The sequence below is a fragment of the Cannabis sativa genome, chromosome 5 (genome assembly GCF_029168945.1).
Source record: "Cannabis sativa cultivar Pink pepper isolate KNU-18-1 chromosome 5, ASM2916894v1, whole genome shotgun sequence".
Classification (NCBI taxonomy): Eukaryota; Viridiplantae; Streptophyta; class Magnoliopsida; order Rosales; family Cannabaceae; genus Cannabis; species Cannabis sativa.
In genome coordinates, this window is record NC_083605.1 from 70094231 (window position 1) to 70112643 (window position 18413).

Consider the following 18413-nt stretch of genomic DNA (forward strand, 5'->3'; position numbering starts at 1 on the left):
AAGAAACGAACAGCGAATATGAAATATTTGCAGAAAAATAAATAACTTGACACAAGAGATTTATACGTGGTATCAGTGTTCTCACGAACACTCCTAGTCCACGGGATCACGCCCAGATGAAATCAACTAATAAAGTATCAAAATTACAAAGACAATTGACTTAAACAAGTTTAGACTCCCTCTAAAGTATTGCCGCAATCCTTTGTAATCCACTTTATGAATCTGACTTCTTGAAACACCTTCAAGCCCGAACTCCCTTCGTCTTTGAGTAAGGCTTCCTCCCGAAGTAAGGCTTCAACAAGTCTTCTCCCGAAGACCAAGTGCTTACTTCCTCCCGAAGTAAGGCTTTATCAAGTCTTCTCCCGAAGACCAATCTCTTGTTCAGTCAAGTAGTTCTTCACAACCTCTAGGATAGAGTAAGAACAGAAATAGAACAACTAGAACCTAGATGAACAACTAGGCTCTCACAAAACAAAGAAACACTCTCTTCTCTCAAAAGATAAATGCAAAAAATGAATAATGGAAGAGGTAATTCGAATGGTTGCTCTCTAGGCTCTATTTATAGAACATAGAAACCAAAGAGGCAAGCACAAGTTCGAATCTACAGCTGTACAAAAACTTTCCTAAGAAAACACGATCTGCTACATCAGAATCGGATGCTGACGCAGCAGATCTGACCAGAAATGGGAAACTTACTAAAATCGGGTCCGATCTTCTATCAATGTTTGATTCCTCCCAAAAACAGATTAGATATTCTGATTGTATCAAGATACAATCGAAATCAATAAGGAAAAGGCAATAATCAAAGTTTCCCTAAAAAGACAACTTTCCAAAAGAGAATTCCTTTTCTTTTGAGAAGTTTTCAACAAAGGAAAGTTCAGCTGAAAGTGCAACTTTCCAACACAAGGAAAAGAGCAATTACAATCCGAATTTATAAGGCAAGAAATCGAATATGAATGCACAACAATCTTACCATAAATGGAAAAATTATTTTGTCAACTAACTTGCCAAAAAAGGACTTTACAGTATCATTTAAAAAAATTCTTTAATCCCCATTACCAGGACGATAAAGTTCCAGAGAAAGTTTTGATGCAAACTTGAAAGATTATATTTTTTACAATCGATTCGATAGATTCCGATACACTTCCATTAATCTTTGTATTTATTGTTAAATTTCTCATAAATTAATTAAGACTAAATTCAAATTAAAGTTTTTCTATTACATATATTATATTCAGATTTGCAACTCTTCATATTATAATATTTATGTGTTTGTTACATTATATCTTATATAATATAACCTCTAAATACTTTAATATATATTATTTTTATAAATATATATTTGTCACAATTTAATTTATTTATTATATTATATTATCAAATAATATAAAAGAATAATAATGATAGAAAATTTAAAAATAGAAAATTTAAAAGAATAATAATATATACTTTTCATGAGTATGCTTTAAGAAAAAATATCATATTTTTAAAATAATAAAGAAACAAAAAAAATTGAGGATGATATTGAAAGTAAAATCACAATATAAATAATTAAAAAAAAAAAGTACACCAAATATTATTTAACTCAACAACATATATTAATACCATATAATCACTTTATTCAATCAATGAAAATTTAAAAAAAAAATGCTTATACACGTGAGAGTAAAAATAATACTCCCACCTAAGAATTTTTCTACAATTTTATTTATGAATGTATTTTCTTGCTATCTAATCCATACGATTTCTTGTCTGTTTTATATATATGCATGCTTGCTTATTTTTATAAGTATTTTTGTGTCTAAATATATACATTAATAATTAGTTATATATTGTTATTATTTGTTTCTTTTTGAAAGATTAAATTTTCTTCTTTTTAGTTAAATAGTAAGCAATTATCACACAAAATGTAGATTTGCATACTAATTATTTGTTGAAAAATTACTTCATATATTATTTTTTTAATTTTTTTTCTAAAATTTATAGTTTAAGTTGCTTTCGGTAATTGCTCAAATAATTTTTATATGAGTTACTATGTAAATTTTGGATGCGATTTAAGTTACTTTATTACATATTATATATAAATTTTTATGTGAATTTTTATTAAAAAATAAAAACTGTTTTAAAGTTTAAAAAATTAAAAAAAAAATCTTATTTATTTAATTATTATTTGTCATAGTCTTGTCGCTGGCCTCAATTAATTGTACAAATCTTTATTATTTTATTGAAATTAAGTACTTAATAATTGGAAAGTGTGTTAATAATAATATTGTGTAATGCGAGGCGTGCAGTTTGATAAATGAGATACACGCACGTACTATATATAATTAATAAGCTTCCCTTGTCACATTCACATATCAAATACTCTTTTAATATTTGAGGACAAGCCATACATACTATACTATATCACTACAGCAAATGGTAGTATTAATTGGGGGTTTTATTTTTTTTTAAAAAAAAATGTCATTAGCGGCGGGCTGTCCGCCGCTAATGCTCGCCGCTAATACTCCGCCGCTAATAAGTGACAGTCCGCCGCTAATGCCCGCCGCTAATGCCCGCCGCTAATACTATTAGCGGCGGGGTCCGCCGCTAATACTCCGCCGCTAATAAGTGGGCCGGATTTTTCCCGCCCATTAAGTTCGAATATTATTAGCGGCGGGGTATTAGCGGCGGACCCCGCCGCTAATAATAATTAAAAAATAAAAAAAATATTTAATAACTATTAGCGGCGGACTCGCCGCCGCTAATGGTCCGCCGCTAATAACTCTATATATACCCCATCAAACCCCTCTTCTCACATATTCCCTTTTTTCTCTTCAAACTCAAACTCTAATTCTTCTTTCCCCAACCGACCCTTCATTCTCTTCTCCCACCACCACGACGCCCCACCACGGTGACGCACCACGCTAGACCACGACGACGCACCACTACCACCTCCGAATACCAGCCATTTCGTGTAAGTTTTTTTTTTGTTTTATATTTCTGATTTTATATTAGTTGAAAAATTTTGGGGAAGTATATTGTTTTTTTTGTTTTAAATTTATATATATATAATGTGCATATATATATATAGATCTGTGTATATAATTTAGTTTGGGTATATATACAAATCTGTGTATAAATATATATATAAATTATTTAATGGTGTACAAATTTAATTATTGTATATATAGTATATGATTATTGATTTGTGTATATATGATTTTTTATTTGTGCATATATATTTTATCAATGTATATTTTTGAAATGTAATATATTTTTTGTGTATTATATATATAGGGTAAGATTATGGTAGGACTTAATAAAAGTTTCCTACCGGTAGGGTACTTTTTTTAACCATTGATTTTAGATCGTGTGGTTATTATAAATTATTTTTATTATTTTAAAAATTATTTTAAATTTTTTTATATAGGTATTTATTTTTAAAAAATAATTTTAGTTACCAACTTTGCTATTATAGTGTTAAAATTTATTTTGTAAAACAGTCAGCAAATTAACTAACACATACTGTTGATACGGTAGCTCAAATCTATTATGATCGTAGTATTTATGAGTCTAACACTACGACTACTATGTTGGATATCTTATATTCGGAATGCTAAATTTAATAAAATTGCTATTTTTTCTAAAAAAAAAATTACTTCTTAATAATATTTTCATAAAATTAATGTAAAAAACTAAAAGTTAAAAAATAACTTTTAAAAATTTATTTTGATCATAGTATATTTTTTTTCTTTCCAAATAATACAATTTAATAATGTATTCACTCCACTTTTAAATATAATTTAAACATAAATAAATAAATAATCACCTACACAACTAAATTCAAATAAAACTATAGAATAACTCTTAATATATAGTTTTATTAGTTGAAGTTAACTACTTATATATACACTTTGATGGAAAACCGAAAAATAGTAAATTTTGTTGTAATTAATAGTCTATCTACAAATATTTTAAATTTAGAAATAGTCATAATATTAGGCATATATTTTATACACTATATTAACGTTCTAGGTACAGTACGTAACATTACGGCATTCACATTTATTATTATTATTATTATTATTATTATTATTATTATTATTATTATTATTATTTGTGCATCTACTATGCATCCTAAATAATAATGCAATGACTGTTTTAGCATATAAAAATATATTTTAGTTTATTTTTTCTTTATAATTGTATACATTATAGTTATTTAAGATATTTTGTAGGCATTCACATTTATTATTATTATTATTATTATTATTATTATTTGTGCATCTACTATGCATCCTAAATAATGATGTAATGACTGTTTTAGCATATAAAAATATATTTTAGTTTATTTTTTTTTTATGATTGTATACATTATAGTTATTTAAGATATTTTGTAAAATATTAAAAATTTAGAATAATTTACAATATAGAAAACATTGCTCAAATAATCTATTTTACACGCATATACAATAGACTGTTAAAAACTCTATTTTTTGGCGTGTTAAACTTTTCTGAATTTTTCAAAATTTTGCATATTTTAAATAACTACAACGTATATGACCATTAAAAAAATAGATTAAAAAATTCTCTTGAATACTAAAACAAATAGGAAATATATCGGTGTACCAATTTATGGGTGCACTATAATTTTTTTTAATAATATAAAAATAAAAAGAATACTTTATTTTTTATTTAAAAAATAATAATAAAGAATATTTTTTTAGTGTATCTTTTGGTATTATGGTTAGAACAAAAAGAGAGTATAATATTATATTGAGGGTTTTTTTTTTAATTTTTACACTTTAAAATATTTTTTTTGGTATTTTTATTGAAATCTATATAGCAACTCGCATAACAATTTAAATCGCAACCACAATCTACATAGCAACTCACATAAAAATCACTGGAGTAACCACTAAAATAACCCAACCCGTAAATTTGAAAAAAAAAATTAAAAATTGGCATATGGAATAATTCTGCTATTTTAATGTTAGTATTGGTGCAACACTAAATTTGATATCAAAATGGAGTTCACCACTTTCTCCACTGTACACCAAAATCCATCACACCACACTCATACATTATATCAAGAATTTTAAATAAAATAAAAGAATTAATCATATACACCTGCTCTAACTAAATCTATATACACTTCTTTTCCTTTTAATTATAATTGGATGAATAAGCTTCCCTATAGCATGAGGGATAAACTATAAATTTTACCGTAAAAATTTCCTTTATATAGATTATTTAAATGTATATATAAAATATATATGTTTTTTTTTTATTTATATATAATGTATATTGTTTTGGTATATATACTAAACTAGATAGATGTTACGTGCCCAATCACGTATGTTAATTTTATTTTAGTTTTTAGTTTTTTTCAATATCATAATTTTAAAATTAATAATATTCAATGTAGTGATAATCATTGAAATTTGAAAGCATAATAAATTATTATTCGTCTTAAATTTATTTTCGCAATTAATGAAAATGCTCATTTAATTAAACTATCAAAACATTCAATATTAATTTAAAATAATATTTAAAATTTAACTAATTTTAAATATCAAAATTTGAAAATCATTTTTAATAAAAAAAATAAACAATATGAATAAATTTATTATTAATTGCAACACTTTAAGTGGATTAATTATATTTAGGTTTAACTACATGGATGCTAACCATTTACGTGGCAACATCTAATGATTTGTTTTTTTTTTTAAAGTCACCTAATAATTTCTCATAAACCAAGAATTTTTGTTATATAGCCACATTTTATATAGAATAGATATGTGTTGTACAGTTTATATATATATATATATTGTTATATGTTTTTTTTTGTTTTTTTTAATTTATTTCTATAATTAAAAGTATTTATTTTTATTTTTTCAGATTAAATAAAAGAATCTTTAGCAGCTTCAAGAAGGTATACACAATTTTTTTTTTGTGAAATGTATGTTTTTATTATTGTATATTTTTTTGTTTTATTTTAATTTTTATTTGATTTAACTAATTTTATTGGGTATGTTAAAGATGTAAAATTTTTACATTTTTATATTTTTCATCTTTAAAGTAAAGTACAATGTCAGCTAGTCTAGCGACATACCACGGTGGGGATGGTGATGGTAGGGACCCCCCTGATCCTTCTAGGGTACTCGCATCCTGCGAATCAGGTTTCATATTTTCCCAAATCTAACATTATTCTTACTATAAGTACATGATAAATGTTTAATGTACTAATAGAATTATTTTTCTCTCGAACAATTAAAGTTGAACCAAAGGTCAGAAAAGGTCGTGGTCTTGCATCAAATGCTAAACTTGAACAAAGAAGGAGGGACGCTGGTAAGCCATTAGAGCTTGAGGTGGATCTTGAAACTGGCAAAGTAGTTGGGACTGAAGCCAGCGCTTACGTTCGATTTATGGGCCAGCAAGTATCCATTTTGTGTCCAGGTCATCATTATAATTTTTCTGATGTACCCCAACAATATAAAGATCTCGTGCTTAATCGAATAGGGGTGAGTGATTTTCAATTATTTATGGTTATAATTATTTCATATCCTTATTTATAAATTAAGTTAAATTTTAAATTATTTTATTACATAGTATTATTTTAATATTGACGGGAATCCCCATCGAGAGCTACTTATGGGGACTTTATATACGGAGATGGCGGAGAGGTATAGTGAGCGAAAGACCAACAGACACAGATATTTTAAACAACATTACACTAAACCAGAAGATTGGGAGAAAGTTCTTCAATTGCCCCCTGACTACTTGAATACGGAGAGTTGGAAGCCTATTTGCGAAATGTTCATTAGCAAAAAATTTTTGAACCGCTCAAGTAAAAACAAAGCAAATAGGCAACAGATGAAATATCCAACGACGCAAGGCACAAGATCGTTGGCTTCGATACGACACGGATATGTAAGTATGAATCCTTTAATTGTAAAATATAATTTTTCTTATAATATATTATAAATTAATTTATTTGTTTATGTTCGTATAGGGGGGTCCTCCCGGAGAGCATGCAGTTGATGCATGGAAGGCAGTTCATACGAAACAGCCGTCTGGCGATTTCGTTAATGAAGTTGCTGCAAAAGATTATGTAAGCAAATAAAATATTTTATTATTAAAATTTAAATTTTATATTAATTATATATTCTAATAATTTTTATTTAAATAGGAGGAACTGGTAAAGGAGCTTGATAGGAAACGACTTGAAAGACAATCCCAGAGCGATACATCTAGTACTGAATCTCATGTTGGTTATCAGTACGACGTTCTAGGAAAAGTTCTTGGCGAAAGATCTGACTATCAAAGAGGCGTGGGTAAAAGGGTCAAAGGCAAAGGAAAGAAGTCATTTACTCAAAGTCAGTCGACGATGCCTCCTCCGCCAGCTACTGAAATGTTTAGCACTATGGCAGAAATATTCTCAACTATGCGTGACACATTTGGGAGTGCTTTGACGCCTGAACAACGTGCTAATTTATATAACCCACGGTTTGAGAACTTTATTCAAATGTATAGTCAATCGCAGTCGCCTGGCGATTCGTCTTCTCAGAGTTATGCCGCTCCTCCACAACATCAACAACAACCTCCTTCGCAGCAGCAACCCCAATCTTTTCCTCAACAGCAACAACAGTCTGGTCCGCAATTAGGAAATTAGTTCTTATATAGAACTCCATCAGAGTCTCCTCCGCTCGGCTCAAATTTTATTGATTTTGGATTATTTGGGAGTTTGTCGCAGGAGCAACAATTTTTTTCAACTCCTATTCTCAACCAAGATGAGCTGGGAAATCTAATACTGGGTTTATCATCAGATCAGCCATATGTTCCTTCTCCGCCACGGTCATCGGAACTCGTAATGATAATAATGCGGATCAAGACTTTATAACTCGAGACCTTAATAGATTTTATGGAATAATTTGTTTATGTTTTTTAATAATTTAGTTTAATTTTGAGATATTGTAATAGAATTAACGTTAAAATAGTTTATTTTGAGACATTTTTAAATTATTAATAAATATTATTAGAGTTAAATTATAATATTTGTAATTTGATTAATTATATTTAAATTACTATTTATATATTTATAAATAATTATTTATATAATTATTAATTATTAATATATTATATAATCATTAATATAGTATTGTATAATTATTTATATAATATTATTTATAAAATAATTATTTTTTTATTTTTAAATAATGTTAGCGGCAGAGCATTAGCGGCGGGGTCCTGCCGCTAATGCCCTTTGCCTGTTGTGAAGTTTGAAATTGGCAGATGGCATTAGCGGTGGGATCCCGCCGCTAATAATTATTAGCAGCGAACACCAATTTCGCCGCTAATAATAGTATTAGCGGCTAATTATTAGTGGCGAACTTTTAACAGGGAATTCCTGCCGCTAATGGCCTATTGTGGACGAATCTGGGGTTATTAGCGGCAGAGTGGTCCACCGCTATATATGTTGTAGTGTATGCCACTATATGTGAATGTGACTTCATAAACAAGTAACTAGCTAAGAGTAGATAGCTCAAGGGGGACCAGAGTTACAAATATTATTAATCCAAGGCATGTTTATGATATATATATGGACAGTGGTTGACTTAGAATTTAAATTGAAGGTGCAAAAAGTAAACTAAATATTAAAAATAAAAATATTTGTTAGAGATATAATTAGTATAATGGAAGAAAATCAAGACATTACAACTCTATTGTAATATAATGTAAGAATCAACAAAGATATAAATAAATATTACAATACATAATATACAATATATGTACACTATATATAAGAAAGGTAGAAGAAGATATATAAATATATATGGGTGCACTCTTAATGGGTATTACCCATGAATGAGTAAAATTAGAAAATTTTGAATTTTTATGCTTAATTTTTCTATTTAATTAAAAAAAAAAATCTCTCATTTTTATATCATATGGGCTGAGATTGTTCCATCGGTAAAAAAAATTAAAAAAAAAAAGCCTTTTAGCAAGAAAAATAAGAAAAGAAAAAGTTGGGTTTGAGTTAAATATTTTTGTATAAACATATCTTTGACATAGTGTAAAAAGAGATATTTTTTATATATTTTTTTTAATTAAGTAGTTAAATTAAGCATATAAATTCAACTTTGTGATTTCATAATTCGTTATTAGATCAAAATTCGATGGTTTGATATTTTTAAAATTAATATTTATAGTTAAATTTGCTTAGTAACAATTCATGTGTAATACGCATTAAGAAGTGTTCTATATATATAAATATATTTATACACTTACTCATAATCTTAAGTGTAGAATAGTGGGGATGACCATAACTTGAACAAGGTATTACACTTTTATCTAAAAGCTTATTTCTCTATCTCTAAGCACTAATTAAGGAACTCTCATGGAGATAGCTCTAGGAATTATTAAGTCTTTTAGGGTTTTCAAACAAAGTGCTTTTTTGATAGAAAACTTGTTCTCCAAATGAGCACCAAAGACTTCTTTTTATACTGTTTAGGTGATCACACTTAGAATTCAAACACACCACCTCATTTCTCTCCCATAAATGAGTATTAATCTATTTTGTAATAACTATATCATCATAACTTTGAATTCCTTAAACCAAATTGTGTAACAACCCTTTTATTACACTAATAATGTGTGATTAACACAAGAATTACAAATGACAACAAATTATAATTCCTCTCCAAGTTACAACATGTAAGTTAATACACTTAATATATATTATTTATATAATAATATATTACATTTAATCTATTATCATATTATAAAATAATATAACACAATACTTTTATTAGGATTTGAATATTAAAGCTTTATAACATATGTCGAATCTATTATTATATTTATATTTATAACTTTTAATTATAAATATATGCTATAATTAATAAAAATATCATTTCAAAAAAAAAAAAAAAACTAAAATATATACACATTTTTTTTTGTCGATTTTAGAGATGACTACCCCCTCTCCCTCTATGTGAGTTCGCCCATATCTTTATCAACACATATTCCGTTCATATTCCAAAAATAACTAATTATGCTAAAAATTCGGGGAAGAGAATGAAACAAATCGTTAGATTTAATTAGATAAAAGTATCATTTTTCCAATCTTAAATATCAAATCGATGCACTACGCGAGCTCGGTCATTGCCTCCAGGACGGTTACGGAACAAGGCAAAACGTTGCAGAGGGATGCCGCCTCCTTGTTCAGGCGAACGAGCGCGAGCTCGCCGCTGGTCTCCGTTCTCCGATGTGGATGTCCAATTACTACCGCCGGTGCTTATCTCCACCAGAGCCGGTCGGTTGCTCGCTCCTGAGCGATTTTGGGTGCATCATGCCGGAGAGAGAGCTCCATCCGGCGGCGGTTCCCCGAAAGAGTGGTTCGAGCCAGGCCGCGACGAGGTGGGAGAGAAGCTCAGACTCTGCGCCCATGACGGGTGCGGTCGACCAGAGACACGGCCGCACGAGTTTCGAAGGTGCTCAGTGTGTGGGAAGGTTAATTACTGCTCGCGTGGATGTCAAGCGCTCGATTGGAAACTTCGGCATAAAGTTGACTGTAATCCTGGAGAACGGTGGCTTGAAGAAGACGGCGCCGACGTCGACGGTGGTGGTGGAGGAGAAATGGCAGAGGTTGAAGACGGTGAGAATGTGTTGTTTGAATAATTATAAATTTAAAAATGAAATTAGTAAAAAAAAAAAATAAATTTACTTTGTTTCTTTTTAGAATATTTAATTTTAGTTGAGAGAAATTTGTTGTCTTTTCTTTTGTACAGTTCAACCAAAAAAAAAAGTTTTGAAAAAAAAAATGGTGTATCACAAAATGGAAATGATCACATATATATATATAATATGGGTGACTATTCAATGGTTACATTTTTATTGTAACCATATAGTTACATTTTTCTTTAACCTGTAATAGCAGGTTACCAATAGGTAGACTTTCCTTTTTTAGATTTAATTAATTATAATAAACTATTTTCTTAAAATAATTAATTAAATAGACATTCCTTTTTTAGAATTATTTAATTATAATTAACTATTTTCTTAAAATAATTAATTAAATATTTAACAAGACCTCTTTTAGCAATTAATATTTATATTTAAATCCTTACTTGAATTATTTTAATAATTAAGCTATTTAATTATAATATTTACAATAAAATTTATTTTTTTACAAAAATTAAACTTCTTTTGGCACAAATTAAAATTCTCTTCTTATAATAAATTTTTAAATAATTAATTATTTTTAAATGATATTTAATTATTTTGTTACAATTATATGAACTAAGTATGAGACCTCAAGCTAATCAATCGATAACAAGTGCAGCTATTTTTTTTCTAAAAAATCCTTCAACTTATTTCATTTTTTACTTTTTAAATATTTAAATTAAAAAATTAAATAATTAAGTGTAATAATTTAAAATTAAGATTACAAGAATAATAAAATTTAAATTCTGAAATTATATGTGTATAATTTTAAATTATAAAAAGTTTTGCTATAAAATTCTAAATAATTTAAGTGTAAAAAAATAAATTGCTAAAAGATCCTTATATAGTAATAAATTGCAAAAAATTAATTAATAATTATAAATAATTTAATTTTAAATATAATTAATCTTAATTGAAGTTTTATAAGGAAATAAATGATTAGGTTACTTTCAGGTTACAAGTTATTTATAATTTATTTTTATTTAATTTCCAAATTAATCACAACCATTTAATAATAATCCAATGGCTTAAAAAAATGTAACCATGATGGTTACAATAAAAATGTAACCATTGAAACCTCTTCCATATATGTATGTATATATATCTTTTAAAATTATTTTAGTATTTAATTAGTTACTGTTTTTGATGCACATGCATTATGCATGATACCCTCTTAATTTGTCAAAAATTGATATTAATTTTTTTAGTGTAAATGAAAATAAATATTAAAGATTATTTATGGTAGATGGATGCATTGATTTTATTAATTGGAAAAATAATATTTAAGATTTAAAATAAATTTAAAAAGTTTGTTGTCTAATTATAAAATGATCATCTTTTATTTACCGATTATTTACTTTTTTCTATAACTTGTGTAGATGGGCATTAGATATTAGACTTACAGGCAAGATACCTAATTTAATTTCATAGTTATGAGAGTTAACAGGACTCAACAGAAATTTAACTATATATTTTCAAAGCTAATAATCTTACATGTGAACTATATATATATATATATAATTATATAGGCTTTGAAAGATGTATTTTCAAAGATGTATTTTTTAAAAAATCACTAAAACTTAAATAAAATTAATATTTACGTGGCTCGTCACGTAACTTTCGTCTAGTATATAATATAAGTCACTAATTTTTTTTTATTATTTATTTTTTATTTATGGAACCACTAGATTATTGTTCTTCTAATAGCTTAATCTTAAAAGTAAATTTAGTAAGCGAATGATCTTATGAATGAAAGGTAAACTGGACAATAATGTTACAATTTATGGAATTAAGTAAAAATAAATAACAAAGATATATAAATTATCAATAGTCCAATAATAATATTAATAAAGTTATAGGTTGGATTGCACGCCGAAAATAATTAACTATTTATAGTTAGCTAATGAAACATAATATCATTATTAACGTTAAATAATTAATAATATAAGATTATTATTATTTGTGATTAGTTCTTCTTCACCAACTTAATTTTCGGGCCCGACATTAGGGATGCACACGGGGCGGGGAATTAGCGGGGAGTGCTCTCCCCGTCCCCATCCCCGTTAAGGATTTTAATCCCCATCCCCGCCCCATCCCCGTTTATTTCCCATCGGGGATGGGGCAGGGAATCCCCTAATGGGGCGGGGAATCCCCTATTGTAAAAATAAAGTTTTTTTAAAAAATTTAAATGTATAAAATTATTAAATTACATAAAAGATAAAATATTACATATTATTTACTATTCAATATAGTAATTATTATACAAAAATACAACTTCAAAAATTATAAAAATGATATTAATATACTAAAAAAAAATACAAATGCATATATAAAATATAAAATATTAATAAAAAATAATTAATAAATTAAACGGGTCCCCGTCGGGGCGGGGAGTATCATCCCTATCCCCGCCCCGTTTAACATTCGGGGATAAAATTTGATCCCCGTCCCCGCCCCATTCCTCATTTAGACGGGGAATCCCTGCCCCATTAGGGGCAGGTCCCCGCGGGGCCCATCCCCATGGGGAAAATGTGCATCCCTACCCGTGATCATAATAATCAAAATAAATATAAATTAGTATGCTTTTTGCTTTTAAGAAGCTGATCTAGTGATCTAATTATGACTTTTTTTCATTAAGATCTTAGAATATTATGATTAAATAATTAACTAAGTGGTATTGGTAGTGATGATTAAGATTTGGAGTAATTTATTATAATTAATTATTTAATAATCTATGTGTGAGGGTGGAAAAGAGTCAACGACTTTAAGTGGCCAATCCATGTGAGATTCATGTATATATAAATATTTTCAAAATGGATATTATTAGAGTGTAGAGAGGAAAAAAACGAAGAAATTAAGACAATGGAAACTGAACTCGATCTAGTTCTGAATCTGGACACAGTGTATGCATGTGATACTCGTTCTTAATTTAATTATATATAATTGCAATAATATATATTTATTTTCTAATGGTACAATTAGTGACTAATATTAATAAAAGCAGATTTACTTAATTTTGTGATTAAGTTATTAAGTGTTTTCGTTACACCATCTCCAATTATTGTATAATTTTTTTTTAATTTTTTTTTAAAATTTATTTATTTTTTAATTTTTAAATGTTTTTTTAAATTTTTATAATATTTAAACAATTAATATTATATAAATCATTAAAAAATTATCATGTTTACACTTGTATATACTTGAACAGTTAGTATTTAATAAAAAAAATTGGATCCTAAAGTAAATAACAAAACAAAACTCAAAAATTTGGTATGTTTTGCCGCTGAAAAGTAATTAGATTAGGAGACAAAGTGTAACAAATATAGTATAATTGAGGCAGTATTACTATTAATACCTCTTATAAAAATAAAAAATATAAAAAGGTTTAGTTGTAAATTATTTTTATTAAGAGTAGTGTGTGAAAAGAAAAAAGAATAGTATCGTGTTTTCGTTACACCATCTCCAATTATTGTACAATTTTTTTATTTATTTTAAATTTTATATTTAATTCTTTCTTAATTTTTAAATGTTTTTTTTTTATAATTTTTATAATATTTAAGCAATTAATATTATGTGGATTACTAAAAGCTATTATGTCTACGTATGCCATGAGTGTTTTCTTGCTCCCAATTGATGTGTCTAAAGATTAGGAAGGAATTATGAGTACGTTTTGGTGACATTCAAATTCTTCTCATGGCGATAGTATTCACTAGATGAGTTGGGAAAGAATGAGTAGACAGAAAATTATGGATGGAATGGACTTTCGTAATCTTCGTGACTTTAATTTGGCAATATTGGGAAAGCAAGGGTGCATGGCGTTTACTAACAAAACCAAACATTTTGGTGAGTAGGTTATATAAGGCTCGTTATTTTCTCAGTGGTAATTTTCTTTCTTTCAGTATCCTTTGGGAATAATCCAAGTTTTGTGTGAAAGAGTGTCTTCTAATCGCAAGAGCTTCTCAAGTCTGGGTTCGTTGGGCAATAGGTTCTAGTGTGAAAGGTTGATATTTTGCATCAGCCATGGCTTCTGGATGATGTGTGTCCTTTTGTTACTTCAGATGCTCAATGTTCGTGGGCCATAAGATGAACTTGTTGATGTGTACTAATAAGAGGGAATGGTATTTAGATATCATTAAAGATCTTTTTAACGAGCGTGATCAACAACATATTTTGGCGTGGTTCCATTGAATCTGAATGTAGCTAATGATCATTTTTTTTTTGGTCTAAGGAGCATCATAGTTTCTACTCGGTGCATAGTGCATACAAGATACAAGCTCAAAAAAAATTGGATTGCAGTTGATTCTTCTGGATGGTGCAAGCTCTGGAATTTGAAGGTACCACCGAAAGTTCTCAATTTAGTATGGCGGGCTGCTTCAAATTGTTTGTCACCTTGACTCAATTAGTGGTTAGAGGGTCTGAGTTCAAATTATGTCAAAAAGGTGAGAAAACTATTTTCCATATGCTTATTTCATGTTCATTCGTTGCTCAATGCTGGCAAATAGTTTTGGTTGGAGTTAGGCCGATTGTTGCTGCTAATTTTAGCAGCTGGTTTGATCAAATTTTGTAAAGGTGCAGTAAGAAAAAGTGTGGGGAGGTTGTTATGTTATGTTGGAGGTTATGAAAGGCTCAAAACGAGCTGGTTTAGAACCAAAAGTATGCTACGGTGGATGGTGTTATTATCTCATCTATGAATTGTCGTGTGCAATGGAAGTCATCCCAAAATAGAGGTTCAGAGGCTTCTTTTTCAGTTTTTGAAGCTGGTGATGGAGCAGAATTTTGGGTTAAGTCGTAGGAGAATACAATCAAGGTAACTTTTGATGTCACCATTTTTCGTGATCGAGCAACATTTGGTTATGGCATAGTCGCTCAAGACTCTCAATAAGAATTAGTGATGACTAAGTCGGGCAGTTTTGGTAGTATATGCGCTCTAGATTTGGCTAAAGCATTTGGTATAAAGGAAGGACTAAGCTGGATTAAAAGTCAACCATGGAAAAAAGTGGAGACGGAGTCAGATTTCTTGGTAGCAGTCCAAGCTATTCGAAATTTATTACCTATGTTTTGTTCTTTTAGGGTTATTATAGATGATTGTCGTAAACTTCTAGTATCTTGAAATAATATTTTCTTATTTTTTATTAAACGATCTGCTAACATGGTTGCTCATAGTCTTGCTAGAGCATCTTAATCTATATCAAATCGAGTATTTAATATGGGTGATGTTCCTGTTGAGGTACAGTCTTCTCTTTTAGATGATTTGATAAATTAATAAAAGTTCTATATTTGTTTTTTTTTTAAAAAAAGGTTGTTATGTTTACTATTGTATATATTTGAGCAGTTCACCTATCTATGTAATAGAAAATTTTTAAGAGAAAAGTAAATAACAAAATAGAACTCAAGTGTAACAAAGTGTAACAAATTAATATAGTATAATTGAGGTAGTATTACTGTTAAAATCTCTTATAAAAATGAAAAATCTAAAAAGGTTTAGCTATTAATTAATTTTTAGAGTAGTGTGTGAAAAGAAAAAAGAATAGTATATTGCACTTTTATATTTGGAACTTGTCTTTATTTAGTGCTATGTCTCTTATATTATTTGTTCTCCCCACTTCATAAAGAATGTATTAATAGTTTCATAGTGTGGTGTAAAATGGTAGTGCTTATATGTGGAAAAATTCCAAACCCACATATAAATATAAGTTCAAATATTTTTATAAAAATTATATATAAATATATAAAAATAACAATAATAAAAAAAAAATTGATAAATAAGATTACAATAAAATTACTACATATAGTTATTTTTTATATCTTACACATAAGCTAGCTGTAATTCTATTTTTTTTAAGACTTGATGATATACATGAATGAACTCATATAGAGATGAATGACCCTTAAAAAAATAAGAAAAAAAATATATATATTTTAATTAATTACGATATATATTTATAAATAAAGGCGACAAATATAAATATAATAATAGTTTTAACATATATAGTTAATAGTTGTTTTACACATATTATAGAGGTTAAAGATTGTAAATCTGTCACTGATAATATAATGTAGCTAAACAGATCTTTCATAAAATTTTCAAAAATCATAATTAATAATTATATTTAGGATAATTAAATCATGATTGAAATTACCTCTCACAATACTTCAACCTTCCTATTTCTTCATCGTTGTTCGTGATCGCATCCCCAGTACTTACTTCTCCATCGTTTTGATCCTCCAACAAACTATCACGGTAAATATCTTTCTGGTTTTCTTTTTTTCTATTTTGTAGACTGAATTCATTCCATTTTATATAGCCGTATTTCGATATTATGTGAATTGTGATAGTGTTTTAGTTGGTGTATATACTGTTGGATATAATCTGTGTGATTCGTGAAAGAACTGGTTATATTAAGGACCAGTGATCACGATTTTAAAGCAACTTTTCTGTAGTTTAATACCTCTTGATCAGATTCATTGTTCAAGTTACCTTAAGAGTTTTCTAATTCAATTTTCTTTGTCTATCGTTTGTTGCTGTAAATGAGTTCAATGTTTTTCTTTCTTTTGTTTCACAACTCTTTTTTTATTCTTTCTTTTTTCAATGTTTTCTTTTTTGTTATAGGTTTGTTTTATACTGATTTTGTTCTATTTTGCGCCATTATTTATGGCTTTGGCGCCTTACAAGGCTTTAGCACCTATTATATGGTTGGGCCCCTAAGTATTTAGGGTAGTTTGTTTACATTTTCACGTTTTTCGGTATTGAATGTATAAGAAAATTTTGACACATTAATATTTTAAAGTTAATAAGTTATGCACTATACAGGATTATTAGTCGGAATAAAAGGATTATTTTGGTTAAGGTATGTTTTAAAGAATATTTTTAATTGAAATAATGTTTAAGAGCGTTTACTTTAAACACTAATTCCTATTAGCTATCTTTTGGTTTATATTTTTTTAGGAATTTTCAACATAAAAGGAAAGTGTTTAGAATTTTAGTATTGAGATTCTAATATTATAATTAATTAAGTAAATTGAAGAATAAGAATCTTGATGATCTTGTAATAAAGGGAGGTAGAAACACTAATGGTCTAATGAGAATATATTGGTTCAGATATATTTGGGAAGTCAAATTATTATAAAAATTTGGTTTGTTGTCAATATTTTGGGAATGTACCAAAATTATTATATTTATTGGTATTTTAAAAGAATTTTTAGATGAGTGGTATTAGTTTTTTATGGAAGAAATGGAAGTACAAATTTGATGGATGAGCTGCGCCATTGTTTATGGATTTGGTGCCTTTTAAGGTTTTCACGCATGATTTATGGCTGGTCCCTAATTATTTAGGGTAATTGGTTAAAATTACAAAATATCATGAATTGTAAAAATATTATAAAATTTAATAGCTAACAATTATGGTATATAATTATGAGATTATTGCCTTATTAGTTTATTATAGATAACATAATATTAATTTGGTATATAAATTATAAATGTGGGATTTTGTAATAAATTAGAGGTAGGGACATTAATTGTGAATTGAGTATACTTTGTTTTATTTTATTTTTTATTTTTTGGAAGATATTGAAATAAATGGGAAGTAAATGCTAATGAAGATTGAGATTATTGTCTTATTAGTTGTATAGGAAGATACTAATATGAATAGTTTTATAATAATTTGAATGGTATAATAATTAGGAGGTTATCTATTTAAATA

General features: G+C 27.7%; 1 protein-coding gene and 1 pseudogene across 1 annotated transcript; both read left to right on the plus strand.

The window, feature by feature from the left end:
* The first annotated feature begins 5866 nt into the window (after positions 1 to 5866).
* On the plus strand, positions 5867 to 8496 carry LOC115717204 (uncharacterized). Its single transcript, XM_061115058.1, has 5 exons — positions 5867 to 6164; positions 6262 to 6506; positions 6595 to 6915; positions 6998 to 7096; positions 7175 to 8496. The coding sequence occupies exons 1-5, from the start codon at positions 6074 to 6076 to the stop codon at positions 7655 to 7657; spliced, it is 1239 nt and encodes a 412-aa protein (XP_060971041.1). The 5' UTR covers positions 5867 to 6073; the 3' UTR covers positions 7658 to 8496.
* A 1165-nt stretch (positions 8497 to 9661) lies between these two features.
* LOC133038472 (F-box protein At1g67340-like) lies at positions 9662 to 10680 on the plus strand (annotated as a pseudogene).
* Positions 10681 to 18413: the final 7733 nt, after the last annotated feature.

What these genes read in the sequence shown, in the direction of transcription:
- LOC115717204 (XM_061115058.1), top strand. Translation starts at nt 6,074, where the DNA reads ATGTCAGCTAGTCTAGCGACATACCACGGTGGGGATGGTGATGGTAGG. An exon ending in TCGTGCTTAATCGAATAGGG is followed by an intron (nt 6,507 to 6,594) that starts GTGAGTGATTTT and finishes TTTATTACATAG; the next exon opens with TATTATTTTAATATTGACGG. An exon ending in AAGTTGCTGCAAAAGATTAT is followed by an intron (nt 7,097 to 7,174) that starts GTAAGCAAATAA and finishes TTATTTAAATAG; the next exon opens with GAGGAACTGGTAAAGGAGCT.